The sequence below is a fragment of the Alosa alosa genome, chromosome 20, assembly GCF_017589495.1.
Source record: "Alosa alosa isolate M-15738 ecotype Scorff River chromosome 20, AALO_Geno_1.1, whole genome shotgun sequence".
Lineage (NCBI taxonomy): Eukaryota > Metazoa > Chordata > Actinopteri > Clupeiformes > Clupeidae > Alosa > Alosa alosa.
The window spans coordinates 12,109,130-12,124,937 of record NC_063208.1 but is presented as its reverse complement, the minus strand read 5'-3'; the positions used below and the strand labels follow the sequence as shown (position 1 = coordinate 12,124,937).

The following is a 15,808-nucleotide window of genomic DNA, read 5'->3' as shown; positions in this document are numbered from 1 at the left end:
GAATATATATGATATACACCAAATGTGGTGGGTGATTGGTGGCAAAAATAAACATAACATTCGAAAGAACCACAAAATAGTAAATGCATGATGAATGAATAAAATGAGGTGAAGTGAATGATGAAATGAAGTTCATCCACTGTGTCATAAATCATTTATTTTATTACACAACATCAATTGATGTAGAATATAATTCTTCCTAAAAATACTTTGCATAAATAATTTATATGAATCTATTAAAGACAAGATGTATATTTGAAATCATAAAGTTAATCTTAATATGATTAATAATTTTCTATTGGTTTTCTGTGACCATACTTTTTGTTCTCTCTAACACGGTACTTGAAGAGGTTAAACAAGTAAGGCTGGGATCCAGAGTAAAGGATTAACACTTAGTGATTTGCACTCTGAACATGGGGTGGGCCTATTGGGCTCTCGACACAGGCAAGGAAATTTAAGGTATTACAACACATCTAAAATCCTAAGTATGCACAACATTTTCTTTTTGATGCCTGGATGTTTATTTTAACAACAAGAGTACAAATGTACTCTGCAGTCTAACTCCTGACATATCCATTCATAACACCATTTCCAAGCAGACATGCCAGTCACTGCTAACTCAGGTGATAGGAACCAGCACAATTGGTGAGCTGAGCACGAGTTGAGTTTGACAGGAACAGCAGTCATTTAGATCCATTACAGTTTGGCATGGTTCTCTGTTGTTGTTATTACGAGCACAGCTCTGTGGTGTCAATGGTCTCAGTCCTCTTCATTGTAGCCCACCAACTTGGCACTGATGTCCCAAAGCCTCATGGCAGCTAGGTCATCTTTTCCCTCTGGAGCAGGTTCCTTCAGTTTACAGTCGCTAAACAAAAAGAGACATGACACAACTTAACACCTATCCCAAAAACAGTGTTCATGTATAAAACATGAGAAAAATCGCAACACTCGCAGGATAGGCAGGCACACTCATGTCATGCACTCAAAAACAGTTGTGATGTAATAATATTAAAAGCAATAAGATCAAATACAAAGATAATCAGCCTGTTCAAGGCATCATGCAGATGTTTTATGTCTGGCTAGAAACATTACATTACATTTAGCAGACACTTCTTGACCAAAGTGACTTACATATGTCATTACAAGGGATCACATTGTCCCCGGAGCAGCAAGTGCAACAACAGTGGAAGCCGGAAATTGAACCGACAACTTTCAGGCTACTGCACGCTAGCCCAGCTCTTTAACCACCAGTGTTGGGCAAGTTACTTTAAAATCGTAATGTATTATGTGTTACTTATTACTGTCATTTCAAAGTAATTTGTTACATTATAATATTACTGTCTCTGAATTGTAAGGCATTACACTACTATTGCATTACTTTTAAGTTACTTTCACCAAAATATCTAGAAATATGGATTTGGCATTCTAAATGCAGTTTATTACGCTCAATGCAGCTCATTGCTCTTCCAATGGAGGGAGATGTGGTATAGCATAATGACTGAGCTAGGAATGCAATAGGAGCAGTGCTCATGATGCAATACAAGGAACAATCATAGTTAGAATTTTGTTAAAAACCGACAAAAGGTCAAAGTCTGGTAAATTGTGATAGAATTACTGTAACTTTAAGGCCTAGGCCATCTCATTAAAATCAACAGAGAGCCTAAATCAAAGCTTACATAAAGAAATGTCAAGATGGTGGCCAGCTGGCCATTTCGGTGCCCTAAGTGAGTGGCTTTGAGTGAGTGACATTTAAATGATAACTCAAACACCTAAAGTAAAATAAAAAGGCTTATAATTTAAGACCATTACTGTGTGTTTTTAAACATTAATTTCTGAAGAAATGCTGTTTTACTTATAAATGGTGCACTGTCACTTTAACAACATTTATCTTTACGTTCTCATAATGCCCTTTTGCCAGCTCTTGTTTATTTGAGTTACATTGATAGCACAATATTAACAACTAGATGTACCGCATAGCGGTACAAAATATGACCGCCGCTCAGTCCTGTACATCCGTTCCGCGAAAATAAATCACACTTCAATTTGTCTCCATATTTTACTCCATCCCCCACTCTTGAAACTTTTGTGTATGCTTGTTTGGCATGCCTGAGTGTGTGTGTGCGGCTGCACAGAAAGTAGCCTACTGGTGCTGAAAAGGTGAATAGATTGTAGAATAGCCAAAGAAGATGTAGAATTGTTATAAAACCTTTAAAATCTCTAAACAATCACAAGTAGGGCAGTTCATCACAGTTCATCCATTGCAACTGGATTGATGAAAGGTCACTTACACCTGTAGGCTACATTGTATTTGGGAAAAGCAAAAGGTATCAGCATAATGTTATTTATTTATTTATTTATTTATTTATTTTTTATGTATTTTTAAACAAAAACATCTCTGTCAGTTCCATGCCGCTTTTCAACAGCTATCAAAAACAAAGGTCATTTTGGATGGATGGATTTTTGTGAATGTTTCTTCTTCTACATAAGATTTTAGTCATCTTTAGTTCATGTAATACTTTATTGTCAATGCACAAATTAAGTAACAGTAGTCTGAAACGCTATTGTTAATGCACAAATTAAGTAACAGTAGCCTAGTCTGAAACGAAATGCTGTTTTACATCTAACCAGTGGTGCAAATAACTGACATGTCCAAATGGGCCTTGATGAAATGCGCCGCTAGACTGTTCATACACATTTTAACGGGCCAAAGTTGAAGAGCTTTTGTCCGCTATTGTTAGTGCAAATATAGGCTGATTCATGTTCCCTTGCATTGTTTAACTGAGGTCCATGGCTAGTCTGGCTTTCATCAGACCAAGCTCAATCTTTTAAGAAATCAAAAATAAATAGCGGGAGTAGATCAGGCTGGGTTCACCCAGCCTAGTCCATAGGCACCCGATATTGTTTAATTTTCCGATTGAGATATACACGCCTGGCTATTCTAAATGCAAAAATGCATCAGGGAGTTATGACAAAACGGTAACTAACAAACTAGATCCTAATAGAAAGTTGTTAGCTTCCCTAAGCTACAGGTAGGATTATATAGGTAGGCCTATTGACAACATAAATTGTCAATAGGCTATGCTGGCTACACAAATAAAATCTCCTTTGAAACCAATGGCTTACTTTACAGTATCAAGCGGACTTAAACTGTCATATCGCGGGCTTAAAAGTTGTAATAACATTCACGCAGCTCCATGAGTCAAGGAAAGCGCAAATGAAGTAGCCACTTCTAAATGGGACCTACTACACAGTAGCTTAAGGTGTTTTGCTAAAACAGCCATAATGAAATGAAGGTGTCATTGTTTGATACTTCACACACACGCAGCTTTTTTAATTTCACAGACTACAACTACCAAGCTGTAATCAAAGCACATCGATTCCCCTCACACCCTGCACGCACTTAAAACAAAAATAAACAGGCGCCTCAGTCTCACGATGTATAGGCAAAACTGCATCAGACCGTGTAACGTTGGTAAATCTTCCATTGCACAGAATGATTTTGTAGCACGTGCAATAAATGACAGTCGAAAGATACAAACAGTGCTGCTATACATTTGCTTGGTATAACCGCATTTATAGTTTTCTACAAATGCAATAAATCAAATGCCTCCATCACTCAACCAACGCTAACGGTAACATTACCTAGGTCCTTATTGATATTACAAGATTAACGCATCTGCAGTAAAACCAAGCATGTCCGATAAACATCCTCAGATTTATTTCGCTTCAAGAAGAAATGGGAATTACACTTCATGTGAACATCGTCCTATCCTTATTAGATGTTCGCTGCGTAAATTACAGTCCTTTGTATGAAGCGCCCATTGTTTTTTCCAACCCCTTTAACTTCCAACAAAATTACGCCTCACTGCAACGATGCGCCATCTAGTGGACAAACGACTACTTCTCGCCAATACTGAAAAATGCAGCCATGATGATGATGATGAATATTTATTTTGGCTTTCTTTAATCCTACTGATTTTCATTTTTTTACCGGGGCAAATCACAAATGAGTGATTATGAGCCAGGTTTATGTGGGCCCTTGAGACCAACATACCATAAAAGATTCACAGAGAACTGTGTCTCGCCCTACCCTCCTTTCGGGGTCCAGTCCAGCTGGGGCTGCAGATGAAAACGAAAAATGACGGTTCCATGCTATCCATATGGGGTACATGCTCACCAAGTTTTGTGTACCCCGGTCTTTCAGTGTCCCGAATCCTTTGTTGGTGTACGCCACTAAATGTACACATAAATTATTTTATTGTAAGGCCCCCATGAACGAAAGTACACAAAACTTGGCATGCATTCAGAGGGTGTCATAATGATCCTACACTTTTTAATTTTGTGCAGTTTTGACCTTGTCAGCCAGAGATATTGAGATGAAAACACCTAATTTTATGCTTTTAATTTTTAACTAGGTGGCGCTATACATGAAATAAGTGGTAATGGGATGGGTTGACATGCCCCCCTAAGACCAACATACAAAAAAAGGTGGACCTCCTAGGCCCTACGGTTCTCGAGATATTCACAGAAAACTGTCTCCGGCCACCTACAGGCCAGTTGGTGTATAGTAACATAAATTAATTTATTGTGTGGCCCCCATGAACGGAATTCCACAAAACTTGGCGTGCATACAGAGGGTGTCATAATGATCCTACACTTCCAATTTCGTGCAGTTTTGACTATGTTAGGTCACAGATACCTTCAATTACACCACCTCATTTTTACTTTTTGTGTTTAACTAGGTGGCGCTATACATGAAATGAGTGGTTATGGAATGCGTTGACATGGCCCCTTGAGATCAACATACAAAAAATAATGGTCCTCCTAAACCTTTACGGTTCTCGAGATATTCACAGAAAACTGTGTCTGCCCTACCCTCCTTTCGGGGTGCAGTCCAGCGTGGGGCTACAGATCAAAACGAAAAACGATGGTTCCATGCTATCCATATGGGGTTACATGCCCACCAAGTTTTGTCTACCCCGGTCTTTCAGTGTCCCGGAATCATTGACGGAAATTTGACATGCGAAAAAAAAAAAAAAAAAAAAAAAAAAAAAATCTGATTAAACCTATATGACCGCCGCGCTGCGCGCGCGGCGGTCATAATAATATGCACAGTGTTAAGTTGTTATAAGCAGCCTTCATTGCTTTGGAAATGGAAGTGTGCATTGCTTTTTGCAATTAAAAGTGAATTATGTGCCTGGTAGCCACCTAGCTATCTGAATGGAATGCGTTTCAGTCGACTCGGCATATCATGTGCTTCATGAAATGCTTGGAAAACGAATTATTGAAGACCCACCAATTCCATTTAGTACTACGTGGTAGAGATTGAGAGAACCCAAAAAGTATCAAACTTGCATGTAACATGGTGTTAGTGCATTTTGACTTTGTAAACGTTATTGAGTGAAACGCCGTTTTCATTGGCTATATTTGGGTGCCCCCTCTGTCCTTTGGTGCCCTACGCAAAGTGCATGATGCGCGTGGTGGGAGCGGTGGCATTGCCATGCTACACAATCTTTTTCTGCATTTCTATCCCTTTATTCTGTTTAATTCAAGTTCACAGCACAAAGCTGACATGCACTACTAAGAGCATAGTTTGTGTTTTAACGAGAATCAAAAAGATTAGCATGACACCACTTTCATTAAACTACTTGTGCTATTTCGCGAGGCATAGAGAGATCTTTCGGTTTCGCACACAAAGTGCACTTACTTAACTATTATGCTCTTCATATCCTTGTCTCTGACAAGCTGAAAATAATGAGCGTAGGCTTATGTCTATCCAGCAAATAATCCGACTTCGAGTCTGCTGCAGCCACAGTCATCTTCAACTAGTATCAGGAGATAACGTTCTACTATTATACGCGATTTTTTCTTCTCTGTTGTTCTCGCGGTGGTGTTTGCGAATATGTATAAAAAAAAAACACCACTTAATTTCTGGTTAAAATGCATTGTAACGCGCGTTACTGAAGATTGTAGCGAGTAAAATATTACCCAATTTTTTAAAAAAATGCCTTACATTACCGCGTTACTACAAACAGCAATATATTACAGTAATTACATTACTTTTGTAACGCATTACTCCCAACACTGTTAACCACTACACTACCACTGCCCAAAATATTTTAGCCCAGTTGAGAAACCCACTTATCTATGGCTTTACATCTACGAGCCCAGTGGTTCTGTCTCACCACCACTTCCATGCAGGTCAACTGTACATAGTATCATCTCAGCCTTGCCACGCACTTCAATTCAGTATCATGCCATGGGATAGTATGGACTTACAGATACAAACATACATACCTGGTTCCTATCACCATACATTACAAACATACCTGAAGTAGCAGCCGGTGTGTACCTCCAACCCCTCGGTGACAGCACAGTAGATGGAGGTCTGTGCGCCTTGTTTGGGCGTCTTCATCAGCAGCCAGGCAGGCACCTGGAGAATTGCACTCAGAAGAGGGTACCGTGTCTCCACATAGCGCCCCAGCTCTGTCCTGATCACCCCAGGGTGCAGAGCAAACGAAGACACCCCAAAGACTAACAGAGGAGAACATACTGTAGCTGTGATATTAAAGCAGACCTGATCTATATGTGAAAACTCATGTGTAAGTGTTGGGCTAAATAAGTCTGCCAACAGATAACTGAATGTAAAACATGCTACCTTCTGTATCCATAATCTACCATTTTATGAATTATACACTGAAACTCTAAATGTCATAGCGTGATAGGGAGCATCAGCATACGTTGGATAAAAGGAAGATAGGAAGCCCTTACCTCGAGTTCGGCGTGAGAGTTCTCTTGAGAATAAAAGGTTGGCTAGCTTGCTCTGTCTGTAGCTCACTAGTGAGTCGTATGGGGTCTTATTGTAGAAGAGGTCCTCAAAGTTGATCTTCCCTGAAAGCAACAGGTTGCAAGTGGAACTTGGGATGTCACCGTTATATTACTGGCATTTGTTGTTTTGGCGATAGTTGTAAAAAGACAATAGATATGCAGTTATCTTCTGCAGTGGTACTCAAAAGTAGTCAATTGAGAAAGAAACCAACATTCTTTTTTGTCTTTTGTGCGGAACAGCAAGAGAAGGAGTCAGAGGAATATGAGGACAAACCCTGGCAAGAAAAGGTCAAGAAGAAAGCTAAGCACCTGACGCTGGAGATGCCATGCTAGTTCTCTCACTGTGTGTGTGTGTGTGTGTGTGTGTGTGTTTGTTTATGCCTGTGTATATGTATTTGTCTGTAGTAGGTGACCTGTTTGCAGTGACAGAGAAGGCCTTAGCTCAGGATCATGGATATTTCATGTTAACTATATTCTCATCTACATTTTGGGATGTTATCATGGGAGGGCTATCTGTCAAAAGCCAACAAACAGACACTAAGAGAAACTGGGTAAGTGTAAAAGTGTAATGCTAAAAGTAATAGTATTGATGGTTTTGTCCAAAAAACTACCATCTGTATGTGTTTGTGTGTGTGTGTGTGTGTGTGTGTGTGTGTGTGTGTGTGTGTGTGCATGTGTGTGTGTTCCTCTTACCCCCAACATGAGCGATGCTGGATACATTGACAACTCGACTGGGTGCAGATCTCTTCAGCATGTCCAGGAGTAGCACTGTAAGGAGGAAGTGTCCTAAATGGTTGACACCCAGCTGAGTCTCAAATCCGTCCTCTGTCAGGATCTTGGGACACAGCATTACACCTGTTAGGGGTCCAAACAGCCAGGAGATCAATTCATGCTCTGATTAAGTAGAGAAGATATCAGTAAACCTGTGCCTTATTACATCAGAAAATATATCACATGTGAGAAATACATCTCTAGCATTTTGTATGTCCTACATTAATGTATTTTACAATGTTTACTAAAAAAAAATGTTGAACTATCAAGTAAAATTATGTAAATAAGAATATGGATGAACCTGAAAGTGGCACATTTCCTCACACTGAATTTGTGACTGCTCACTCTATTCTTGCAGCATATTTGGATTTAAAAATAAAACCACCACCAGACTGTTTACAGGCCTTGAACAATGGCCAATGGCTGACTGAGGTTTTTCAGCTGAGTCCATCTCACCAGCGTTGTTGATGAGGATGTCGAGCTGATCCTCAGTGGCACTGAGTTTGCTTGCAAACTCCCTCACAGATCTGAGCGATGAAAGGTCCAGCTGTCGAACCACCACATTCCCATTTCCTGTTGACCGTCGGATCTCTGATGCAGCCTTCTCACCTCGCCTCATGTCTCGACAAGCCATCACCACACGTGCTCCTAGCAGTCAAGCACATACATACATACATACATACATAGTTGCAAACCTACATACAGTACACACACACATATTTTGGGAGCATAATACGTTTATAACTGTATGTGAAATTAGGGTAGTGTAGCGTTCACCTCTTAGAGCTAAATCTCGGGCGGTTTCTTTTCCAATTCCAGTATTGGCTCCAGTAATCACCACTGTTTTCCCATCAAGGCGTATTCGATTTCGGCAAACTCCACCTGCAATCCATTTCCTCAGAAGAACTAGACCTGTGTTAAATAATACCAAACATTAGCCAGACATCTACCAAAGAACCATGAGAACCAAAACCCATGAGACTTTATTTGATCTTGACAAAAGTCATAATACTGTACTGCTGAGTACTGATTAACAGTATTGTGAATTTGAACAGACCTCCTGACATCACAAAGGTTTGGCAGTTTGCCCCTAACTGGATTTGGTGATGGGTCAGTAGAGGTTACGGGTGACATGAATTCAGAAAAGAATATGTCACATTGTGTATTCTGAGTCTGTTGTTAATCAATTCCTTTTCTCCCCTATTAAAAGTAGACCAGATTTAACTGTAAAACTGATGTGATGTGTTTTCCTGCTATAGTATGTGATCAGCTACATTGTTGAGCTTTGTCTCCTGATCAGCCACTTAAATAAAATATGCATTTCCTGTAGTATCAATTAAAGCTTTAAAGTACAGTATATAGGTATAGCTGCCTGGTAAATCCATTTCACAGACATGCTTTAAACTGGGCACATGAGGTGAACAGACACAATGGGTTGCCTTATCACTTAGTCTGGTTTTGTCCAGATTAAGACCCCATAATCTTGTGAGATCTGAAGTTCACGACATCATTAAGAGATACAATGGGAAAAAAAACATTTTTTTATTTTCATTCAGATGCCAATGCAAACGTATCCTACACGTGGGTTGTTTTCATGTTTACAAATAGATACATAGAAATAGATAAGTCTAGGCTACACATAGTAGGGCCTAAACTCACAAACATTCCTTTTGAAATTTACTAGATATGCTGAAGTGAACATAGCATGAGCATAGCTTTGAACCAATTAGATTATCATGCTAAATTTCTTTGTAGTATTTTCAGCACTAGCCTGTGCCAAATTTGAACAGTTCTAAGCGGTAGCCTACTTTAGGTTGTTGCGCTGTCACCATTTTGGCTACTTACTGATGGCTGTCACAGCAGTAGCCACACCATACTTTGCAATCGGGTTTGTTTTCAGCTCTTTCCATACTTCCCGGGCTGGCACAGAAAGACTCATACCGTCCGACCGGAGGAACTGCCCCGTTCCCCTCTTCTCACCAACAGCAATGAATATCCCCAGTGTCTTGACTTCCCCAGTGTCTTGAGTTCAGTTTTGAGAACCGCTAACGGGCTGGTGTGTTCTGGGAACTTGTTGGCATTCAAGGTTTTATAATCAGATTAGTCTTGGATCTACTCTAAAGACTAACCAGTGGTGTGTGTGTATGTGTGTGCAAGAAGACAAAAGCTTGACCACAGTATGGCTGATGATGACCATACATGCATGTTTTGCACAAATGACAAATGCATGAATTAGGCTACATACAGGTGCACACGTCATGACTTAAAGGGCACAGTGCTGTCCAATAATATCTGGCACCTATACTCCGTGACTAAAGTACAGTGACACTAGAGGGCGCTCAATCGTTAATATTTGCCACGAGAAAGCATAATGGATTAGGCCTACAGAGAATATTCTTAATTGCCATATCAATTTAGTCTCTAAAAATATTTTCCCACAATACTGTAAATACAAATAGCCTGAGTCAATAACAAACAACTAGTCTACAAAAAATACCCACCTGCAAGATCCTAGCCCTCTACTGCACAGAATTTGATGGTACATGATAAAAATAACTCCACAAGATGTATTGGTTCATTTTGGGATATTTTACTGATAACATTTTTTTTTTGTTGCTTAAAGGCAACATTGTGTGACAATGGTACAGAATCACTTTGTAAAAAAAATTGTATTCACAGATCATAAGACAGAGAGTTCAAGGTGTAATATTGAAAAATCCTTTGCAAATGTTCCTATATATCAATCAGATAAAAAGTTAAAATCACTTCAAACATATTTACATTAGATTTGTGCCAGGCCTAAGTTTATATCATGTATCGTGTCGTGTCACATACTTCTTGTTCTCCACCCTGTGTGAAATTTCAAAAATGTCTCTGTTGTGAACCACTTTTTACACATCACGGGAAGAGGGATAGTCAGGATAGGGAGGAAGGTAGTAGTAAGTACTAGATAAAGCATGTCCAGCTGTTAGTAGTGCTAAGAGGAGGTACTCTCAGAAAAGTTGAGTCTTCAGGAGGCTTTCTAACGCATTCCACTAACAGGGAAAAAGGATGAGAAAAGTTTGAATTGCCATGAGTGTACAGATGGCAGATCCAGGTGGCGTTCATTAGAGGAGCGCAGCGGTCTAGAGGTTGCGACTTACATATACCTGAATGAGGGGATTCAAGTACATGAGTGCGAGTCAGTGACTACTTTGTAGGCAAGCATTAACAATTTGAATCTAATCTGACCAAGGGGTCGTCGGGTAGGAATGAAAGAGCTGTGTGTCATCTGTATATTTAGCAGTGGTATAAGAAGTCATGTGAGCAGATAACTGGACCCAGTGACATGGTATAAAAACTAAAAAGAAGTGACCCCAGTACTGAGCCCTGGGGCACCCCTTACCGAAATTAACCCTGGTTTTACTATGACAGAATAACCATGTTTTTTCGGTTTCATGTTTTTTTGGGTAACCATGACTATAGTTTGACGATGTTTTTTTGTACCCATGATAACCATGGTTTATCACTATAGTTGATAATTAGCAGCAAGGGGTGCTGCTAGAAAAATTGGTCCCAGTGGTGCTCTTGATGCCCTATGTGAGAATCAAACTCACAACCTAAGTATAAGTATATATACTCTTTTGATCCCGTGAGGGAAATTTGGTCTCTGCATTTACACATTTACACTCAGCACACAGTGAACACACAGTGAGGTGAAGCACACACTAATCCCGGCGCAGTGAGCTGCCTGCAACAACAGCGGCGCTCGGGGAGCAGTGAGGGGTTAGGTGCCTTGCTCAAGGGCACTTCAGCCTTGCCTGCTGGTCGGGGTTCGAACCGCCAACCCTCCAGTAACAAGTCCGAAGCGCTAACCAGTAGGCCACGGCTGCAGCTTATGAGACTGACCTGCTATCTACTGCGCTAATTTGGCTTCAACTGCAGATGTTGGTACGGAGACCTCATGGTTTATCACCACTGTTTTATCATGGTTTCACTGCAGTTAACCCTTGTAAGGTGTTCAGGTCTGTGGGACTCGTTTTCAGTGTTTGCTAAAAGAAAAAATATGCTATTTATTATTTCTCAATAAGTCTCAATAAATGACTGCATACAGTACACTCCCTCTACACATAACTTACTATGTGGTGTTTGTGTCTACTGGACCCAAGTGTAATGATTAGGTGCTATCTACCTTAAAGGGATATTCCACCATTTGAGGAATTACACTCATTTTACACCTCCCCTTGAGTTAAACAATTGATTTTTACCTTTCTCCAGTTCCTCCAGCTGTTCTCTAAGTCTGGCGATACCACTTTTAGCTCCAGCCTAGCATAGATCATTGAATCAGATTAGACCATTAGCATCTCGCCTGCTAGCATCACGTTTAAAAGTGACTAAGACTTGTCTCCTCTCAAGTTAGAAAGTGTAATAAGACCAACGGAAAATGAAACATGCCGATTTTCTAGGCTGATTTGGCATGGAACTATGCTCTCATTCAGGCGTAATAATTCAGTCACTAACCAATTCGTCTACTTAGCCTACAGGGACTATTTTCAGGTGCTGCATGATATCATTGTGCTGCTGCACCCATGGTGATCCTTGATTATTACGCTGGAATGAGAGTATAGGTCCATGTCAAAGCAGCTTAGAAAATCGTTACGTTTCATTTTCCGTTGGTCTTTCTAACTTGTAACTCCAGTGTTTAAATCTGACAGCAGGGATGTCAACATTTTATGCAATTTAGTTTTTTTTTTGGCCTGAAACAAGAAGGGAGTCCAAACTCCCCCTGGGTTGTTTCAAATTTTTTACTATTTTGGCTTTTTGAGTTTTTAGGTGGACCCTTCAATGCAAAACGTTTGCATCTCCGATGCCTTCATCCCTGCGAGAGTTTAACAGGTGTGATAATTCCAAATCCCCACGTTATATTCCCATAGAAAAAAATCTCAAGATACCGGATCTCCTTATATGGGCAAAGATGGTAGTTTTTTTTGTAGGCGAACTTCAGAGGTCTATTGAGGTTAAATAGACGCGAAATTCGCCCTGGTTGGGCGAAATGAGAGCGAATCGCCAAGGCAGGCAAAACAAAGTTGGCGAAAGTTTAACTTTATTCAAATGAGGACCATTCAAGAACCAATCAGGTCAGCGTGTTTGTGTTTGGAGGCGGGAGTTACAAATAAAATCTGACCAAGATGGCGGAGACTACCAGAGCTGTAACACGAACATTTGGATGTGATTAAAATGTTTCTACACAAACATTGGTACTTGTATCAATACAAATTGTGGTTTATACGCCACACAAACTTAGTCATGGCACATACACCACTAAATGGATAGACCACTATATATATTAGTTTAAACACACTAAGCAACTGCTATTATGTTTGGACATTGGATTTCTTGTAACCTTCAACTTAGACAAGGCATAAAGACTCCTGGATATCTTCATTAAGTACTTAAACTTTTGAACCAGCTGATAGCCTAATTAGCTCGCTTGCCACAACTGGCTAGACACTGCAGTCAAACGGTTAGCGGTTTGGCCATGTGCATCCTCCAATGTGTTCAGGAGATATTGCACAAATCTTTTGACCATGCAATGCTGACTAACTAATCAGTTAATCTAGGCTACCCTTAAAAGTGATAAACTGTGCTAGGTTTGATGGAAATCCTTCAGCATCTTCTGCAGATGTTGTGGAACTGTATGGAAGCAATATTTTATGAATGACCTTTGAAAATGTGACTTTGAGTGCCTAATCATTTAGTCACTTCTTGAATTTCCCCTGGGGATCAATAAAGTATCTATCTATCTATCTAATCTGCCCTTGAGACTTCATGGTGATCAACTGTGCCAGATTTGATGAAGATCCTTCAAAGTGTTCATGAGATATAACTCAAAAACTGGCACATAATATAATTGGAAAAACTCACTTTTCATGAAATTCAATTCACAGAGGCAGTAAAATCTCAAAGCTACCAGATCCAAGTTGCTATCATGAAATATAATCCAGAGACAGTAGCCTATAGCTTTTAGGAAATGACAGTGAACATTTGTCCCCTAAGTGGTAGTCTAGTTGTAACATTACTCTGGTTCATACAAAAGCCCAGTATTTTTGCCTACTGTAGCGTTTTGCTGCTCTTTGTTGCATCTAGTGTTGTCTGTATGCACATTGCATTTTAATACAGAATGGAAGCATTAGGGAAGATTCTTTTATAGGCTCTCATAGTCTATTTTTATGATATTTAATTTTTTTTTTTTTTATGTGGATATATGTCCTGTCTTGTAACATCAGGGGCCATGATGGACATAAATGCTTGCACTGTCATGTTTTTCCCCTATCCCTTGTATATGTCTTTATTCTAAATAAATCAAATCAAATCAAAAATAGACAGCAGCTAGGCTAGCCTACTACACCATGGAAGGTGCACAACAGAGATTTTAGATTTTGTAGCTTACATTATCTAGTAATTCTTGCACTTCAAACGTTTCTACGATTAAAATAGGCAAGTGGGAAACTATGTTTATAAAGTAAACCTATGTGAGCATGTAGTAACTGGTTAGACGCTTGTGTAGCATATTCTGTTCAAGAACTGATCCACAAATGCATGACCAAGGACTTCTGATGTTACCAAATAGTCTCGAGTTATTCTATGCTATCAAGGTCCAAACTTTTTCTACAAATCGCTGACAACCTAAAATAGGTACTTTGCTACATCATTATTGGTTAACATATGGCATACAGTAATCATCACTGTCCCAGGGTCTACAATTAAATCATTAAATACAGCTAACTAGCTAATGTTTGCTAGTTAGCTGGGTGATTAACTAGCTAGCTAGCTGATAAATTGGGCAATGGTGAATTGAACAGTGGGAACGTTGGCAGTTTAGCAACTTTAGCTAGCAGGAAAGATTGTGATGGTTATCGTGACAGATATTGAAGTTAGATGCTATATACACACATTGATCACTAAGCAAACCATTTCCAGGGCATGAATGCTATCCAAAAATCAGTTTAGTAAACCACATGTTTTTTGTGCTGTAGACAAAGTGCTACATTTAGTCGACATATTTCCACTTCTAAGACTTGAGTCTTGTTCTTCATTTACAGTAGAGCTACAGATCTTACATGGTATACATCTGGGTTCAGCCTGTTAATTTTACGAGGATACGTTGAATACATCATGACATAGTATATAAGGAATGTAAGTCACACATGTACCATCATGACCTGAAAAGCATGTGTTAGGAGGCAGGGAGGGGTTACCTTTTTCTTCTAAGTTAAGCCTGACAGTTGTATGAACTCAACATGAGGAAATGACTGCATATTTTAACCAAAAGTCGCGGCTTCAACGCAAGCTAGTGGTTGTCATTACTTATATTATGTTGATTTATATTCAGCGATTCTAAGGGATAATCGCAAACCCCTATTCCAAACGTATACAACATTTTCATGGGTGTACATGAAGGTGTCGCCTGCGTTATCCATCAAGCATGCTGTTAACATGTTAAAACGGTAAATTCGTTGAAAGATGACTTGTCCATACTCTATTTTAATTTATTCAACATGGAATCAGACTGTTTAAAGTGTGGTAGAGATTGGTTATTGACATGTCTTGACCTGCAATGCAAGCTAACATGTCTAGCTAAATCAAGCTAGCCAGTCTGTAAATAAGCTAGCCATTGGGATTTCAAAAACTTCATAATAATAATCATCTGCTAGACTGGTGGGTGTTGAACGGCAACTGTTGAACCTACTGTTTTCACCGATTTCCCCTAATTACTGGCCAAAACATAACATTTCACAAAATTGGGACATAGTTTTACCTGTCAACAAGGGTAATTGCAACCTGGAAGCCCCTTACCCGTCTTAGCTGCATGTAACTTAGCTATTTAGGCAGTCTTGTGTGTCAACAACAATAATATGGGTAGTTGATTGTTAATGATACCGCAAGTAAGTAAATCGATGTCTATTATCTTTATCAAAATGTCGTAATATGTTTATGAATAGGCAGGCACAATAGCTATTTTACCATGGGCTGATAGTGCTAATTAACCCAAAACGTAGCAAATGCTAACTTTTTGATTTGACAAAAAAAGCTACAAAGGGAGGGCGCTCCAGAATCGGTCTCGTCTCCATAATAAACTACTTAGATACATGCTAACGGTGGTTTACAGCTAGTTATGCTAGCTAGATGCTTGGTTATTTGCCATGCCTGACACAAGTACGCTTTGGTT

General features: G+C 39.5%; 1 protein-coding gene across 2 annotated transcripts; it reads right to left on the bottom strand.

The window, feature by feature from the left end:
* Window positions 1-140: 140 nt before the first annotated feature.
* zgc:153441 (retinol-DH_like_SDR_c domain-containing protein) lies at window positions 141-15,488 on the bottom strand. Of its 2 annotated transcripts, none has more exons than XM_048230021.1 (7): window positions 15,398-15,488; window positions 8,377-8,511; window positions 8,056-8,247; window positions 7,522-7,683; window positions 6,772-6,891; window positions 6,330-6,534; window positions 141-865 (listed from the first exon to the last, which is right to left on the bottom strand). In XM_048230021.1, the coding sequence occupies exons 3-7, from the start codon at window positions 8,231-8,233 to the stop codon at window positions 760-762; spliced, it is 771 nt and encodes a 256-aa protein (XP_048085978.1). In that variant the 5' UTR covers window positions 8,234-8,247; window positions 8,377-8,511; window positions 15,398-15,488; the 3' UTR covers window positions 141-759. The 2 variants fall into 2 exon arrangements, with proteins under 2 accessions (XP_048085978.1, XP_048085977.1); XM_048230020.1 differs by lacking the exon at window positions 15,398-15,488 and adding an exon at window positions 9,445-9,704.
* Window positions 15,489-15,808: the final 320 nt, after the last annotated feature.

Bases quoted from the DNA above. Each gene is read 5' to 3' on its own strand.
- zgc:153441 (XM_048230020.1), bottom strand. From the start codon at position 9,538: ATGAGTCTTTCTGTGCCAGCCCGGGAAGTATGGAAAGAGCTGAAAACA. The intron at 8,512-9,444 runs GTAAGTAGCCAA...TATTTAACACAG, and splicing joins TACTGCTGTGACAGCCATCA to GTCTAGTTCTTCTGAGGAAA. The intron at 6,535-6,771 runs GTAAGGGCTTCC...CTCCTCTGTTAG, and splicing joins ACTCTCACGCCGAACTCGAG to TCTTTGGGGTGTCTTCGTTT.